Here is a 17,672-nt window from a genome sequence, read left to right as displayed (position 1 = left end):
AAAATCCAGAAACAACAACAGCAGCAGTTATAGGTGCTTCTTTGTATTCTCAGTCACTTCAGACTGAGAGCTGTTGCAGCAAGAGTGCAGGTGCATTCTTGCATTCTGTAATGAGGAAGCTTTAAGCAAACACCAGGCAACTGTAAGAAACAAAGTGTTGGCTGATCTTTACGGTGGGAAAATGGCCCCCTCCTTCTCTGCCCAGGGAGTCTGTACCTGGGCCCCACAGATACTGTGCCCGCCTTGTTTTAGCTCTGCTTTAACCCAGCCTGGTGTGGGTCGAGCACCATGAAGCAGCCCCAGCCCTCTGTGCTCACCCTCAGCATTCGTGTCCCTGCTGCATCCTAGCCCACGCAGCAGCACCTCCGTGTCCAGCACCACCTGCGTGCTCGGAAGGATGCTCTGTTATCCTCCTGCTTTTCTCCCGGCGGTATCTCTGCTGCATATTCACAATTTCAGATCTACAATGGGAACAAACAGAACCTGAGTAGCAGTAGCTAGCTTGGGATCTGGAGGTTTGTTTAGCGGTGGCCCCAACTAGGCTAATGAGAGAGGCAAACATTAATGATATGCCGTGCCCATTCCCCAGCAAAGCTAGGCCACCTTGCTCAAGGGCTCAGGGACTGGCACGCAGTAGCACATGGCACATCCTGCTATGCTCCTGAGAGGAAGAACAGCGCTTTATTTGTTTGCCATGTATTTTTCTTCCCTTCTATCAATGCTCTTAGTCTGTCGGCTCTTTTGTCTCAGTCCAGGCAGCTAGAAGGCTTCTGAGGTGTTGAGACACCTCTGAGGTGTTGCGAGTATTGTAAGACTCACAAGCTGGTCCTCCCCACTGAACCACCCCAGTGTCTGATGCAGCCACGGGCTACAGATGGAGCTTGCTCGCAGTCTGTGCTTCAGAGCAGGTTTCACTCATGATCTATGCACGAAATTTTACTTAATTTATTACCAGTAGTGCCAGCCCAGCATGGGCAGGGGAAGTGATGGTGCCCTGTGCCTGTTTAGAGCATTTCTGATCATGGGTGGTTCAGGGTCACCACCATCCAGAGCTGCAGCTGCCTGTGTGCAGAGCATGGCAGCCCTCGGGGTGCTTTGAAATGCCTCACAATGACGGAGGAAGCAGACACTGGCTGTTGTGATTTACAGGGTGGTAAACGTGCTAGTGTTTGTGTAGACAAGCAGTGGTGCAGCTCCCTCTTTTGCAGAAAGCATCAAGTCAGCAGAGGGGTTCACCATCAGGCAAAATCCATTTTCAGGCTGTAGCCAGGAGAGAAAATCTCTGCGTATTATTGCTGCATGCTCAGCACCTTGGCAAAGCACCAGGATCAGCACAGGCTCAAAAGAGTGTCCCTGTCCAATACCCTTCTGTACTGCACAGGAACATCCAGTGTACTTGTAACACAGAGCAAGAAGTGGGACAGAGAGAATTGCTAGAAAGCCTGTTTGCAGTATTAGATTGTCCTTAGTATTCACTTGTCCGCTGCTTGATTGGATCTGTCCCTGCCTTGCCTGTGAATTCCAGCAAGAGCCCGAGGTGGTGGCATTGCTTTAGGCATAAATATAGCATGAAGAGACAACAGTGTATTTTATTGTTCCATTAATACACGCCTTGGGTGCCTTCAGCCATTCAAGACGTATATTAATGGCCCAATAAAACACACCCTGAAGAGCCTTTACACTATTATATTACAATGTTCTATATTTAAATATGTCTAATACGTGAGAAAAAAAAAATTGGATTATATCCTTCCACTACAGGAAATAGTTCCTAGAGGGAGTACAAGGGAAAGAGATCTTGGATCTATCAGCTTTTTCTCTTGTAAATGTTATGCAGAATATCACATTTCAAATGTCTCACTAATCAAACCTCTGCCATCTCTGAAATACAGTGAGTCCTGTTCAGAGATGGGAAATGGGAGGCACAGAAGATGTAACTTGCCTGGAGCCCCAGCTGGGATGGAGCTGGGTAGCTGGGACATGGGCACCCAGACTCCTTTCCAGGGTGGTTTGTGCCAGGCTCTGCCAGAGCTCACCTGCTTGTCTCCATCCCCTGTCTACAGGAAAAGGGCACACTCCCCCTCTTCCAAGGATGAGCACTCCATCGGCCTGAAGGACTCACTCCTGGCCCATTCCTCTGACCCGGTTGAGATGAGGCGACTCAACTACCAGACTCCAGGTAGGAGCAGCAAACCCCCTCGTGTCCCATCTGCCCCAGTTCCCCTTCACCAGGTCACCATGACAGAGGGGGAGCCGCAATCTTTCCCTCAGCAACTCTGCACCTTCGTGGGCACAGGAGCACAGATGGGGCTTAGCCCAGGGTTATCCAGGTAGCCACTCTGCCTGCCAATCCTTCTCCCCAGCCCTGTCACTGCAGGCACACAGGACTGGGAACCTGGATGGGGACAGCCCGTGTCTGTTGTGTGTCAGGTCCTACACGAGGCTCACACACAGCCAGGGCCAAGTGGTCACCGTGAGCCAGGAGGAGCCCCCGTACGGTGCTGGGAGAGCTCGCAACCACCCGTGCCCACGTTGCTCCCAGGTGCTGTGCTGGCTTGGTCCAGGCTGGGGCTCAGCGCTGAGCGCTGCTGGTGTGGTGCTGCCCACAGGGGAGGGACGGGGCGGTGGTGAGCTCTTATGCTGCAAGGGTGTCCCAGCAGCTGTGTCCTGGGACGTTCGGTGTGCTGACACTCCTGCTCTGCTCAGCTCAGGGCAAAGAGCTCCCTGCAGCCCCCGCTGCTCCCCGGGCAGTGCTGTTGCCCAGTGAAGGGCACTGCTGGTTTCAGTGGCCTCAGTCCAGATGATGGCTCAGTAACAGCTGTTGCTTTCTCAGTCTGACTGTTCACTGCAGAGCATCTCCAGTCATCCCTGCGCTGGCCTCCGGTGCCTCGGGCTGTAGCTGTTTGCCAGCCTGCAGAGGCAGCTGTACTTCCCACCGCAGAAAGGTCTCATGCTGCTGCTTTGTGTCTGTCTGTCTCTGATGGCACTGAAAGCACAGTGCCTGTCATTGTAGCGATCAGAGGCGGGCTCACCCCAACTCATTCAGAGCCTTTCAGAGAGCCTGAGTCCTAGATGAAGTGGAGGAGGGCTTGGGTTTTGTGATGGAGGGAGCAGTTAGCAATAAATGAGGCACAGCGCTCTTCTAACTTGCAGCTCCTCCTGGTCTGTAACCTACTTTCCTTTTCCTCCCGCTGCTCATTCAGCTAAGAGCTTTCGTCTAACGGGAGTTTTGAAGGGGCCATTTCCTGGTGTAAACATGCTGCCCCTGGGAGGGAGGGAGGGCAAGCGGAGCCTTTCCTCCTGCCGCTCACAGCGGTCTGGCTCGGCCCCGACTGCGGTGGCGTGGGTTTCACCAGCACAGCTCCCTCCGTGCCAGAGCAGCTGCCAGAGGAATCACGTCTCCCAGGCAGGACCGATGGCAGCTTTTGTGGGTAGGATGAAGCAACAGCCTGGCAGTTGTCAGCCAACCTGGCACGTTAATTGGCCACAACAGACCAGCACAGGAGGAAAACACTGTAGGAAGCAAGGGAGGCACCTGCAGCGGGGAGAGAACATCTCAACAGGCAGATGATGGCAAGCAGCAAGAGATGTGGGGATCACACACAGTCAGCAACAGCTCGCGGCTCCTTGGGAGGAGCAAGGTGTTGAACAGGGCACCTGGTCAATGGCCAGGGTGCCTGTGCGTGGGGATTGGTCTCTGTGACGTGTCCCACAGCCCAGGGACACGGGGGACACCTTGCTGTGTGCTTGTGGTTCACATTGCGTGGAGGAGTGTGAGAGGTCAGGCACCTGCTCCCCCTCCAACAAAGAGTTTGGGTGTTGGCAGCAAGGGCTTCCCTTGCTAGAGCTGTAGGAAGGGTCAAGAGCTGCCATCAGAGAGAGGGGACATCCAGGAAATTTTCCTTTCCCACCTGTACCTAAGAATAAGCCAGAGATACCGGCTCATTTCTTAATTTTCCAGATCACTCTGGAGAGATAAAAACAACCCCAAGAGCCCGGTTTGCTGGAGGCAGCAGTGCCCTGCGATGCTGCCAACCGGTGCTCCCCACCCAGTGACAGCACCACGTCCCCCCCCATCACTAATGAGGCTCTGTGGGGTGGAAGCAGGTGTCGTGTGGCTAGAAATGACTGTTCCAGCCCCTGACAGGCTTGTACTCGTTAACGAGGAGGCACAAAAGCCTGCGAGCCCAGCAGGCCCGTGCTGCTGCCCCTGTCACCCGCCGGCAGCCGAGGCAGTGCCGCAGGGGTGCGCTGACAAGAGGTGCTGGCCACTGGCCCTGCACGCCTCAGTAGCCAGCCTCCCTGCCGGAGTGTGCTGAGCAGGGAAAACCTTGTTTCATGCATAATTAATAGGGCTACTGTTATTAAATATTAAGCTTTCTCATTTTTGTGGGTCTTACTTCAGACAGAGGTTATTTCCCCGCTCTGTACCAGCTCACTGCTTCGCTAAGTGGCTGGCAGGATGTGGGACTGGCAGTGTCCCCGTGTGCCATGAAAGGAGGCCGGGTTGTGCTGCCCAGGAGCTGCAAGCCAGCTGGAGGCTCTGGGGAACCAAGCAGAGGTTGCTGGGGCTGCGGGCAGTCCTGGCCACCAAGCAGCACAAACCTCCCTGTACCACCATCTCCCTGCCCTCCCCTGGGGCACGAGGCCCCAGCCAGCGGTGTGCAGTGGGAATTGGGGCTCTCAGCATCAGCTGGGGGCCTCTGTGCCCGCTCCCCGCTCATACCCACACCGCCACTGGGTTGGCAGCATCAGAGTTAAAGCCCTGTGCAGGAGGGAGGCTTCTGGTGCTGTGCAGGTGGTGCTTTCCTTTGCGTCTTCACCTCTCTGTCTTTCCATTTCTGAACCTCTGCGATGATGACTAAAGGCTAATGGGATTTCTGTTCTTGCCCCGTTTCTTTTCTTTGCAGGTGCCAGTGTCCCCAGTTGCCCGAATATCTCAAGTTAGTTTTAACTCCTGTATTTATCTTTTGACACCTTTTGCTTTTTCTTTCCCTTTCTCTCTCGTCTCTGTAATTTCTGTTTCAATGTCATGAAGGTCACCCTCACTCACAGCAGACTGTAGATCAGCAGTGATTCCACTTCGGGCCACGACGCGCGGGCCCCACGGGTGCTGCATGCACGGCAGCGCAGCGGCTCCCACAGCACAGCACGGTGTGGCAGGAGGGCAGGAACTGGGTGCCGGGCTGCCCCAAGGCTCCTGCGGCAGCCTTTCGCCTGCCAAGGGAGGCAGTAATAACAGCACTGTGGGAGTAACTGCCCCTTTGTCTCTTCTTTGCCTTGTGAGCTTCAAGTTCACTCTCAAACAGCCATAAAAGTGTCTCCTCCCTGCTGAGTCTGGGCATCCACACTCAGGAATGGGAGAGGTAGCACAGATGCTTCCCCCAGGGGCAAAGCCAAGGGCTTTGCATGCTGCAGCCCTCCTAGCCTGGCAGAGAGCTCGACCTTCTCTCACCACAATCCTTAGAAGAGCGTGTAGAAGTCTGGTAGTGTGCACAAAGCCCATGCAAATTCCCTCTGCCTTACCCTGCACCACATGTGGCTCTTGTCCCACGTTCACCATAAGAGGACAGCGACTGCCTCTTCTTCCCCTTCTGCTCTTGCAGCTCCTTTGGTGCTACAACACTCCTTTGACTAGCAAAGCTGAATTTTGGAGAGATACCCTTGAATTTCTCAGCAGAGATGAATGTCTGCAGCTCTGCCGTGGTCCATGGCTCTGCTGTGCTTCATACACGACCACACTGGGATAACCACATGCTGTGGTTATGTTTCAGCCTTTCTTCCTCCAGCCCCACACTTCTGCCTTGGCCCCATGCTGTTCTCCTCATTTACTTGCTCATCCAGAGCCGCTCAGCGCTACAAGGGCTGCTCCTGAGCTGCAGCCTCTGGAGCTGGGCAGCAGTGAGCAGAGTTTGCAGAAACCAGAGCATCATCTTCGTGGGCCCTGCTCAGCCACCTCGGGGATCCTGGTGGCAAACAGGGAACTAGCTGCAGGAGGACCTCAGCGCAAGGCAGAAGAGGGCTCCCTCCTTCCCCACCTGTCCGTGCGCTGTCCGGCCACCCGTGGAGAGCCCCGCACTGACAAGTGCCGGAAGGCTGAGCGCGTGGTGGATCAGAGCTCGCCTTTGTGCAGCAGTGGCAGGTGCTTTGGGCAGAGGTGTTAGGAGCCCAGCTGGGCAGCAGCTGCAGCGTAGCGTGCAGTGACACTTCCCTGTTATCACCTAATGACTTGTCACCGCTGTGTAACATGCACATACCCAGCCTGGGGACTGCTCCATCACCTCGGCGGCCCACCGCTGCCATCTGCGGCAGCGTTCAGGCTCCAGAGCCATCGAGAAGCTCCTGGCCATGCTCCAGCCCGTCTCCCTGGGTGTGAATCAACAGCTCCAGCCTATTAATAATCATTATTTCCCACGTGGGGGCTCTGGGAAACCCACAGAGCAGCCGATGGAGTCATGAGCCTTGGGATTTGGATGAGCCAGGCTTTGGATGAGGTGTTTCACAGCCGCGTTCCTGCCAAGTCACCATCTCAGCTTCAGGGAAGGAGGTGGCGATGGCTGAGCTCTGAATCCCAGAGCTCGGTGGTTTGCACGTCCCAGCCCGGCAGAGCTGGGCTTTGGGCCCTGGAGCCGGCTCTGCCCCGGCCACGGGAAGGCACCGAGCTGCCCGGCAGCGAGCAGAGCTGCCCCTCAGCTCTCAGACTCGTGCCACCCCCGACCCGGGGAGCAGCAGTTCCTCCATCGGGTCATTCCCACCTTTCCCCAGCTCCCCAGAGGACAGGGCGATGCCCACCCACCCATAACGCTGTGTTCATACACTTGCAGGGGCTTCCCCTGCCGCAGGTCCGGGCAAGTTTCTTTTTGGCTAATGCCATAGTTAGGGCTAAGCAGGAGGATCAGCCTCAACCCTTGGTGGTGAGAGTGCCAGAGAACCCCCGTGTTCAACCCCAGCCCATGTGGGAGCCTGGGAATCACCCCGACAGCACCCCCAGGCCCGTTCCCATCGGGGGCTTTCCCGAGCCCCTGCCCGCTGCGTGGCCTGCTCTGGGTGCCCGTGGCTGTAGTGTCTGAGCATGCTCACCCGGTCATGCCCATTCTGCACATCACTTTTCTTTTCGTTTTCACTGAACCGTGTGCTCTGAGAGCGCGTGCCGCATGCCGCGTGGTCTCGCCGACCTCCTCTCCATCCCGCCCGGCGCTTCACATCGTCCGTCCCGCGTGTCCGCCTCGCGCCCACCTCTTGGTTTTGCTGTGCACATGCTGCTGTCGAGCCCCCCCCCCAAGGCACGCAGAGCTGTGACCCGTTCCCTCTCCTCCCTTCCCTCCTTGTCGCACCCGCAGGCATGCGCGACCACCCCCCCATCCCCGTGACGGACCTCGCCGACAACATCGACCGGCTGAAGGCCAACGACGGGCTGAAGTTCTCCCAGGAGTACGAGGTGAGCGTGGGAGCGTGCCGGGCAGCGGGGCACAGCCCTGCCAGCCGGGGCTTTGGGCGGACCCCCAGCGGAGAGGGCTCGGGAGCTGCGAGCGATGCCTCCCCCGCAGCAGCATCGCCTGCGTGGGCCCCGAGCCAGGCTGGGAGCCTGCCAGCAATCCCTGCCAGCCCCGAGCGGTGGGAATGCGCCCTGAGCGCTCGGAGCATGGCTCGTGCAGGGAAACGGCCGAATGCGCCGCAGCACGCCGTGCTCCCACCATGGTTACAGCCCTGGGAGTGAATGGGAGCTTGTGTCCAGCCGCCTGGGCTGTGCTTCTCCGCTCTGCTGGGCAGCCCGCCCCTCGAAAACAAGCAGGCATTTGGGTTCCCTGCCCTGCTTTCTGCGCCTCTTCCCCCCTGCATGCCGCTGCACCCTGCTGGTGTTAGCCCCTGCAGCTCAGCTCTGCTGATGTCCCGCTGCCTCCAAGCAGTCCTGAGCTGCAAACTTCCCCAGGGACGTGCCTCCAGGGCTGGGTGCTGTCCCCACCCGCACCGATGCTGCCTTCGTGCTCACATGGGCACACGGTACACGTTTGGTGACGCCCCCATCCTGCACGGCACCTCTGGCCCCAGCCCCTTAATGCCCATCCTCCCCTGAGGGTGACTTGCCAAGGGGGTGAATGTGTGCAGGGGACGGGGCCGAGCAGCACGAGGGCTGCCTTGCTTTTCTCACCTCTCTGCAGGCTGGGTGATGAGGTTGGAAACTTGAAAATTTAGGGAAAAATTCCTCTGCCAGCCGCGAGAGCAGCACTGGCAGGCTCTGTTTTCCTGTGCTTGCGTGCAGGACCCTCTTGAGCTGTAGGGGACTTAGAAATAACCCCCCACTCATATTAAGGAGGGAATAAATTTGGGATGCGTCCTTCGCATGTGTTATCACTTCTGTTTGAATTGTTATCTGTTGGTGCCCGTGGCCTCCCCTTCCTGCAGCATACTGGTACTGATTCATGAGATGAGATTAGAACATTTCCCCACGAGGTAAAATTATACACGCCAGGAAAGGGAAAGCAGATCTCTGCGCTGAGAAGGTGAGGGACGAATTCCAGCTAGTTCAAAGGGTGAGCTGCGTGTACCTGAGGGAGGCACGGAGCTCCTGTTTGCTTCAAGATGCTAAGAGGAGGCTTCGCTGTCCCTCTGCACACCGCTGCCCAGGCTGGAGAGGAGCTGCGAGTTCAACAGCTCCAGCCCCGCGTTGCGGCTTGGGAAATGTCTGGAGGAATAATGTGCTTCTCTTGCAGTTGCTTGCGCTTTCGTGTCGGTCCTGCGAGTGCAGCGCCGAGGTACGCAGTCATATCTGTCTGCCTCGGGCCTTTCGTGATGAGTCCGGCTGAAATGTTAAGCAGGGATGGCCGCTGTGCTGCGTGCGGGCTGCGCCTCTGCTGCGCCGCGGGGCTGCGGCAGGATCCGGCGCCCGGGCGCTGCCGTCCTCACGCAAGGTCTGCGCCGCTCGGAGCCTGCAGCATAACACCGAGCTGTGGGAGCTGCTTGGGAAAAAAACAGCCTTAAGTAAATTCCCTTGGCTGTTTTCATGAGCCGCTCTCTCCTCATTTCTCTTTCTTTGGAGTATCGCGGCTGGTTGAGAGCACCAATCAGTTGTGCTTTTCATGTTGAAGCTGCTGTTAAGGAGCTGATTGTTGCATGTAATCTTTTACCCCTGGATTCTGCTGCATCGGACTCCTCATCAGACAGAAATTACCAAACATGACAGGTTCATAAGGTGTTTGACACTAGGAGGGGCCCCAGAGCAGAAATGGTTGCCCCTTCCTGGCATGTGGGGATCATTACAGCCATTTCCCAGTTGAGATCCTGGGAAAAAAAATAATCCAGGACTGAGTTGGCAGAGATGGGCAGGGGTGCTGGTGCGATGGGTCTGCTCTCATCCTGCTCCCTGGGTTTGGCATGGTGATGGCTCCCCTCGGGGCTGTGCTTGGAGGGCAGGACGGGGCAGGGCACGCCTGGCGGGCACTGCTGATAAGGGAACCTGCAGAGAGGATGTGGAAAGAGCAGGGGTGGGAGGGAGCAGGCTGTGCAGCCCCAGCGGGAGCCCCCACTGCGAGCAGTGACCCAGCACTTGAAAAGTCCTGGTGTCCCCACGGCAGGGTCGTGCTGCCACATGGGGCATAGCAGAGCTGCGCAGGGAGAGCCAAGGGAGGCAGGATTCCCTGCTGAACCCCTACAGCCCGTTTGCTGTTGGGCTGTGCTGGGGAAGGGTTGTGTGTTGAGTGGTTCTGCAGAGCAGCCTGACGGCTCCACGGGGTGCAGGGCTGTTAATAGATGGCTCCCGTTCCAGCAGCAGCGGCACCCCAGGCAGAGAGCAAATATTTAACAGCACTTCAACCGCCGAGGCCAGCTGCCTGGAGCCATCAGTCTGGCGCTTGCCTCGCTCCTGCCGGCGGTCGCGGGGTAACCCAGACACGGGTGACACGAAACAAGACCTGTGGGCACCTCCTCGCACACCCGCGGAGGAAGCAGGGAGGGCGGCAGAGATCTCTCAGCACGGCCTGGCCTCCATTCGCACAGGTCAGGGAACAAATAACATCGCTCACACCTGCTGGCAGCCCGCGGGGCCGAGCAGCCGGGGCAGCAAAGCCAGCGCAGAGCGAGCTGCGTGCCGGGTGCCACAAGAGCAGGCTCCCGTGCTGAGGGTCTGCCCTCACCCCGAGGGTCCCAGCCGGGCCCCCTGCTCCCACCAGTGCCGCTGGAGAGGCTCAGCTTCAGGCTGGGAGCTGCAGCAGGGCTGGGGGGAGCAGAGGGCAAGGGCCTGGCATGCGTCCCGGCCCGGCTGTGCCAGGAGGGTATTTCATTTTTAGCATACAGCGAGAGCTACAGTGAATTTACAGTGTGGGATTAATGGAATTAAGTAAGTGGAAGGGAGGCCAAGGCCCTTAATTATTTATCGGCAGGCGCTGGCGGGTGCTGTGGCTGTGTTGGAGCTCCTCCTGTGGGCCGCCTTCCCATGCTGCAGCCCGTGGATACGGCGGGATCTTGCGCTGAGCTGAGGGATGCCTGCAGTGTAGAAATGAGTGTGCAACGAGTGTGCACGCACACATGGCATCCTGACCATGGGATCCAGCCATTAGCAAACACAGACATGGGGCTGCTTCCTGCTCCCTTGGGGGTGCTGCTGTTGCCCTGCACAACCAGCCCAGGAGAGAACTTTTTCCTTGTGTCCAAACTGCGACTTGAGGCTGCTGCCCCTTGTGCCCAATCCCTCTGGCATGCCCCTCCAGGCCACCCTGCCCAAACCCTCTGTTCACTGGCATTTCCCCCAAAGCCCCCAAGGACACCATGCCTCCAATGCTCCTGGCAGGGAGCAGTAGGGCCCTGCTCAGGCAGCAGGAGCGGCACTGGGGTCCCCAGGGGTGCTGAGCCCCAGGGTGCTGCTGCAGGGGTCCGGAGAGCCCCCGGGGAGCTGCACGTTGCGAGCGTAATGGGCTAATCGGGAAGTGGCCTGGCAGGCACACAGCGCTCACGTTCCGGTAAGAGGAATAATAAGGCTGAAGCAGTGCCAGCCATTGATTCGGGAGCGCATTATGTCCTCATTTGAGACGTGGCGCAGATTGACAGCGGTCAATGCCTGTGCTAATGTGCTTGATTTCACAGGAGGCTGGGAAGCGCTAACAGCCCGAGCGCCTTCCCCTTGCCGTGCCTTTGTGCAGCAGCCGGGGCCGCAGAGCAGCACGGGGCCACGGCCACGCAGCCCGTGGTGGCCAAGCTGTCCCTGCCCCGCCACGGAGCAGGGACACAGCCCGCGGCCAGGTCTGGGAGCTGCGCTGAGGAAGAGGGGGCAGCAAGCCCAAGGCGGATGGCATCCGAGAGACAAACTGGCACCCAGGGATGTTTTCAAGGCATTTGGAAAGTGCTCTCGAGGCTGTCGAGGAAAGAGCTCTTTTCCAATCCCGTTTCAATGGCCTGGCTCCGTCTTTATGTTGATGGCAGTAGCAGCAGGGATCCCTGAGCTGCTTCAGAGAGATTGCTCCTTGCACTTCCATGCTGGGAAGGAGGAGTTTTACTAATTGGGCTTTTTTCTTAATTTGCACTTGCTGTCTTACAACATCTCCCCTGTCTCTTTAAAGCAAAGCAAAACTAAAAGTCACGGTGCTTTTAAGTTTGCTCCTGGCTCATTTCCTTCCAGTTTCCCTTCTGCTTTCTAGGAAGGCTGAGTTGAAAGTGTTACTCTCATTGTGTTTTGGGACAAAGCGGTGATTCCTGCGAGCCCCAGAGAGGAGTTAGAGAAGCTTCCCAGTGCCAGGCAATTGTGGAACAAAGTCAGGAAACAGCAGTGCTGCCATAGACCAGGGTTGCAGAGCATCAAGTGGAGATGGCACAAGAGTTGCCAACTGCTGCTCCACGTAATGGGCTTCAACTGCTCTCCAAGCAGCCCATCAGCCTCCCGTTTATTTACTCATTTGTTTGCCTTAAAGGGGGGAACAGGTGTACATTAATTCATCACCAGAGTTTAAATTAAATCATTTTACTTCTAAATGAGTCACTAATTTGCAGGAGTATTTAATTAGACCCTCTTTGCACTCAGGTGCTGTATTACTTCTGACTTTCTCACCTGTTTGCCCTCTTAAGAGGCTGATGATGATTAGACCATTTCTGCACATCCTCGTTGCACATCAAAGCAATTAACCCTAATGGCAGCACCTTGATGCCGCTCCTCGGTTCTGGGGGCTCTTGGCAGCCTCGTCTCCCCGAGGAAAAAACCCTTTCCACCACTGTGGCAGGACTCAGGCTTGCCGGGCAGAAGCTGGCAGCACCCTGCAGCGTGGGCAGCCCTGCAGCCTTTTGGCAGAGGTTTGCAGCATGGATTGAGCACCAACAAGTGCGCTCAGCTCCGCCTGCCCCTGCTGCAAAAGGAGGGCTGGCCCCAGCGCCCACCTGTGCCCAGCGCTGGGCAAGTGCTCCCAGGGTGCAGGTAAGGCTGCTGCTTTCTTCTGTTGTTCCTCAGCAGCTGAAGCATCATCCCAGGAGGTTTGGACCCAAGTGCCCCAAAGAGGCACCGGGGTTCCTGTGCCTGGGCTGAGGAGCGTGTGGGGCCGTGGGCTCCCAGCCAGGAGCGGCGCTTGCAGTCTCACTCCTCCCGTCCCTGCTGCAGCGCCTTCGAGCGCTGCTGCTGCCTGCTTATTACACTAATAATAGAAAATTACAGGTTTTCTGTGGGAAATGTCTATTTACATCCTACATTTCCCAAACTACCTATTAGCATCTCTGTGATGTCACATCCTGCTGTGTGTTTCCGTCAGCGCTGGCCTCCCCGCCTGCGGACGACGTGCTGCTGCAGGACAGGACGGTGGCCTGGGGACAGGCGGCTGCCACCTGGCATGGTGCTGGCCCGTGCCCTCAGGGCTGGCACAGCCATCAGAGCAGTGCCCGAGCTCTGTACCCAAGCTGCGTTGGGGTGGAAAGTGCCTGCCCGGTGGCACAGGAGAGCAGAGGACAGCGATGGTGTCACCCCATGCGTGGATGGTGGCTGATGGTGCCGAGCAGAGGGACAGAGGGGACTGTGCGGGTCAGCCCGGTCAGGGAGCTGTGCTTCCCAGCACGGCCTTCTGCTCACGGCCGAGCCGGAGCTGGCTGACTCGGGGGTGTTTTATTGCTGGAGAACCCTCCGGCCGTGGCTCTGTGCCAGGCGATGGACGTGGGTTTCTGCAGAGGAGAGCACGCGGTGCTTCCCCAGCCTGCTTGCTCAATGCCTGTGGGCTGCCAGAGCTTCAGGGGCCCCGAGCTGGAGTGTGGGTTTTAAAGAGGCTTTGCCTGTGCTGGTACCAGTGGGGGGGATTAATGGGATGACTGGTTCCTGCTGTAGGTGCCTGCCCCAGGCTGTGTGAGCAGAGCAAGTCCCTGCACGAGGCAGCTGCCTCAGCAGGTGCCTCACCTGCCCCTCACCAGGGGCCGTCCCATCTCGGAGGTGCTTCTGGGACAGGCCCTTTTCCCCGGCCTTTGTGCACCAGCCGTGATGCCAAGAAGCTTTGGGACGAGGCCGCCTGGCTGGGCAGGAGCCGGGCAGGCGCCCAGGTGCAGGCACCAGCCCCTGGCCTGAGGGGGAAGCGCGGGGTGTGCGAGGCCGGGGCGCGGGATCGGGATGTGCGCTTCTCAGGCAGATGCACGGCGTGCAGGCCTCAGGCCAAGATTTATAACCACGTCTGTTCTCCAGGTTTATAGCTCCTTGTCACTCTATTAACTCAAACGAGAGATGTTTACATTGCATAAGTAGCTGGAGAAGTGGATAGTAACCTATCAATTTTCATGACTATTCCCTGGCAGAAGCTCCTCGGCTGTGTTGCAGGACACTAATACCCAAAGCTCCCGGGGCAGCAGATACCCAGGGCTTGCTATATTTCAGGAGACTGCAGTTCAACATCTCATAAAACCTCTAGGTCAAGAACTGCGCAGTCAGGTCCCTGTGGAGCCCTGGCACAAGACCAAGCTTCTGCTGATGGATAGCTCTGGAGGAAAGGATGAGCACACAGAAAGAGCCGAGGGCTGCCCCAGCGAGGGGCTGCTTTGCATGCAGGTTGCTGGAGGCAGGTTCCACCGGGGACGGGGTTTTGGTGTGGTCTGGCTCGACAACGTGGCCCGGGACAGCCAAGGCAGGTGTGTCTGGCCTGGGGAAAGGCGCTCGGGGAAATGCAGATGCCCTGGCTGAAACGCGTGTGTGCTGCAGCATCCTGCTCGGCTCTAACCACTCCTGCCTCCCTCCCCCTCTCTCCGCAGTCCATCGATCCCGGGCAGCAGTTCACCTGGGAGAACTCCAACCTGGAAGTGAACAAGCCCAAAAACCGCTATGCAAACGTGATCGCGTATGACCACTCGCGTGTCATCCTGACCTCCATCGATGGTAAGTGGTGCCAGGGTGGGCACCCCAGCGAATGGCAGGGAACCATCCCTTTTCCTGTTCTCAGTCAAGCAGGGGCAAACACTGAGAAACACTGAGCACCAAGAGGTGCTTGGAAGCAGGTCAAGGGCCTGCTGGCCATGCAGCCCCCACCCCAGCGTGGCTGCAGGGCCAGCATCTTCCCCTAGATCTTGTTGGTGTGTGTGCAAAGTAACACCGAGAGCTGAGGGTGCCCTTCCCCTGGGACATCAGCCTCACACGTCCCTCTGCTTGGTGGGAGATGCTTTGGGCCCTGGTGTTCACAGCACCACGAGAGAGCCAGCACCACAGGATGCTGCACATCTGTGGGGCCAGGGCTAACGCCTGCTTTCAGTGCCTGCTTTGCAGTCCCCGTGCGTGCAGAGGAGCTGGAGGGCAGGTACCGAAACCCAGGCTCACCCATCCTCATTGTAAGTCAGCACCCAGCCCTGCGCATCACACCTACATCTGCTCGTGGGTGCTGAGGAAGATGCAGCTAATTTGGTGCCCCCCCTGCCTGGGGAAGAGACTGGCTTTGCATACAGGTGGTCCTGCAGTCACTGGCATCCTTTTCCTTGGGATAGAAGTGTCTTTTCTAATGCTAATGCACCACTGATCCTTTAGGGGAGGAGGGGGAGGTCTAGGTGCTCCCTCACAGCAGGACCTGTTGGCAGCAGCCGTGATGCAAAGCCTTGGGGTGCAGGATCACGGGCAAACCCCCTTAATTGGGCAGCTGTGGGGTGAGCACAAGGGGGACAGTCCCTCTTTTCCAGCATGACTCGGTTGCTGTTAGTGGTGTCTGTGTTCCCCAAGTGCCCTGCCAGGCCTGGCTGCTGCTGCTCCCCCAAGCTGTGCTTTGTTGCTGCTGGAGGCTGCTGAGACCTGCAGGAAAAAAAAAAGAAAGGCCCAGGACAAAAGGGCGAGGGGGAGCCCCCCAGCTTTGTTTCCTTCCTCTAATGAAATGCAGATGCTCTCTCCTTGGGGGACAAGGAGATTCCTGCTGCTTCCCCTCCTGGCAGCCAGGCAGCCCGTGCTGAATTGGGGTTTGGAAACACAGCCCCAGGCCCGTGCTTTGCTGCATTCATTTTAGTAACTGTGTGTTTGCATTTTAAAGGCCTTTACAGGAAAATCCTTTCCTCAAGGTGCTGGAGGCAGGGCAAGAGCTGGAGCAGCCTCTGCCAGCAGGCAGCAGGGAGGGTCTCACCCCGAGGAGGGTCCAGGGGGCGGTGGGAGGAAGGCCTCTGGCTCCTCCAGGGTACTGGTCCCTGCAGGAGGGGCAGGAGGACATCCCTTGCCCGACATCCCCTGCAAACACAGACAAACAAATGAAGCAGCCTCGTTCTGAAAGGTGCTCTAGGACCATAACAAATAGCTGGTGAATTTAAGACAATTATTTCAATCAGTTGCTTGGGGCCAAACGAGTTCCTTAATATTCCTGCCTGTGAACTTCCCTTTGTGTGCGGGTGGCAGCTGTCTCTCCGCTTTGGTTCTGCCTGATTGTTGCATTAATGTGGTAGCTACAAAGGGTTCTCCTTTGTTCAGGCACCATCCCTGTCCTCTGCAGGGACCCTGCGAGAGATGCTGGCCACACCCTGTAAAGGAGACATGTTAAGAGCCCTGTGAACATATCCACCTTTGCCTGCAGGACCCAGCAGAGCGATAGGCGCAGGGTCGTGGGCTGTCCCCAGAGTAACACTTTGTCCTTTCTTTTCTCCTCAGGGGTCCCAGGCAGTGATTACATCAACGCCAATTACATTGACGGCTATCGGAAGCAGAACGCCTACATCGCCACGCAGGGACCCCTGCCAGAAACCCTCAGCGACTTCTGGAGGATGGTGTGGGAGCAGAGGACAGCGACAATAGTCATGATGACCAGGCTGGAGGAGAAGTCCAGGGTACAGTCTGTGCTTCCTCGCTGTTCTGGAGCTGGCAGCGTGAGCAGGAGAGAGGGGTGGGAGCAGTGCATGGCGTGAGGGAGCCCAGGGAGAGGCAGGTCCTTGGGAGCATCTCCCTGTGGGGCAAAAGGGTGGCAAAGCCTCCTGTCACTGTGCTACCCGACAGCCTCTGCCGTGCCCAAATGTCTGTGCACACCCATCCAGCCTTTCCCTGCCCACATCACTCGTGCCAAAGGATGAGAGCTCTGTGGAGGGAGTGCTGACAGGCTCTGAAAGCCCGGGGGCTGCATCCCACAGGCCGAGAGCTGCAGCGGGTGGGTGGTACCGGCAGCATCCCGAAGTGACAGCGCTCTGGCGATGCAGGGAACGGCTGACGGGGTCTCGCTGCACTGAGAAGGCTAATTTGTGCCTTGTCCAATGACAACATGTATAAACGATGGGCTCGTGCTGCCAAGATTAGATATTCTGATGTAATAAATGCAAAGCTGCCTGCAAGCCGTGGGAAGGGCGCGAGGTGGAGAGGAAGGAGCAGAGCAGGAGCCCTCGCAGCAAGTGGTGGCTCGCGACAGAGCTCAGCCCCTGAGGCTGCAGTTCCTGTGCTGTGACCAACGTGCTCCCGTGCCCAGATGCGCCCTTTGGGCAAAGGCTGCCCAAGCAGGAGGCAGCGTCTGCCTCTCGTGTTCCTAAAAGTAAAATTTTAGTGGTGAGCATTTGTGCTTGCAGAATATTTTAGCGTTGCCATGCCAACAGCAGGAGAAGGGGCTGTGCGCTCAAGCTGTGAAGCACTGGCTATTTTTAGCCCAATAAGATCGTTCTTGAGAAGCAGAAGCTGTCAAGTTTGGGTTTAGTTGAAACTTTTGCCCGCACGCTTTCCCTCCGTTTCAAAGCTTCGGCACCAAAATGCTGGTAGGGGTGTCCCAGCCCACGCTGGCTGCAAGGAAGCAGCTGGAGCAACAGATCACCATGGCAAAACAGATCTGCTTTTCCTGCCTGAGTGAAAATAGGCTTTGTTCACGGGCTTCCCCGGCTCTGCAAATGCCCTACAGCCTGCAGGGAAACCAGTGCTCCTCGGAGAGGAGCTGCCTCTAGAGATGCAGCCCAGCTTTGTGCTGTGCTTCCCAAACTCCTGTACCCCATGGCTCTCCCCCTCCCCAACCCAACCCAGGGGGTAAAAATGTGCGGCACTGCCTTCCCAGCAAATGGGCTGAGCAAGACCAGAAGGTGCTGATGGTTCACTCTCTTCAGTGAGGAATCATTCAGGGACTTTGTGATTCCCCATTTCAGTCTGGAGCATATGTTTGAAGTGCAAGGAAAAGCCCTTTTAGGTTGCCAAGCAAATCCATGCCCGGAGTCCTGACTCACTCAACTTCTGGGCTGCTCAGCTGTGCGAAGGCACTCCAAGGTGCGTGTTCCTCCAAGATAACAAGCTCCCTTCGACCCCCCAG

The 17,672-nt window shown here is 57.5% G+C and overlaps 1 protein-coding gene across 1 annotated transcript in view; it reads left to right on the top strand.

The window, feature by feature from the left end:
- Positions 1-17,672, top strand: part of PTPRF (protein tyrosine phosphatase receptor type F) — a gene marked incomplete at its 5' end in the record, with an annotated part of 233,115 nt that overhangs the window by 203,801 nt on the left and 11,642 nt on the right. Inside the window, 4 exons of the mRNA XM_084290689.1 lie at positions 2,064-2,179; positions 7,341-7,438; positions 14,194-14,317; positions 16,052-16,227. Of these exons, the coding sequence (XP_084146815.1) occupies positions 2,064-2,179; positions 7,341-7,438; positions 14,194-14,317; positions 16,052-16,227 (514 nt within the window). The remainder of the gene's footprint in view (positions 1-2,063; positions 2,180-7,340; positions 7,439-14,193; positions 14,318-16,051; positions 16,228-17,672) is intronic.

This window comes from Netta rufina, assembly GCF_964035555.1.
Source record: "Netta rufina genome assembly, chromosome: 8".
Lineage (NCBI taxonomy): Eukaryota > Metazoa > Chordata > Aves > Anseriformes > Anatidae > Netta > Netta rufina.
The sequence above is the reverse complement of the archived record's forward strand: the minus strand, read 5'-3'. Positions and strand labels throughout refer to the sequence as shown.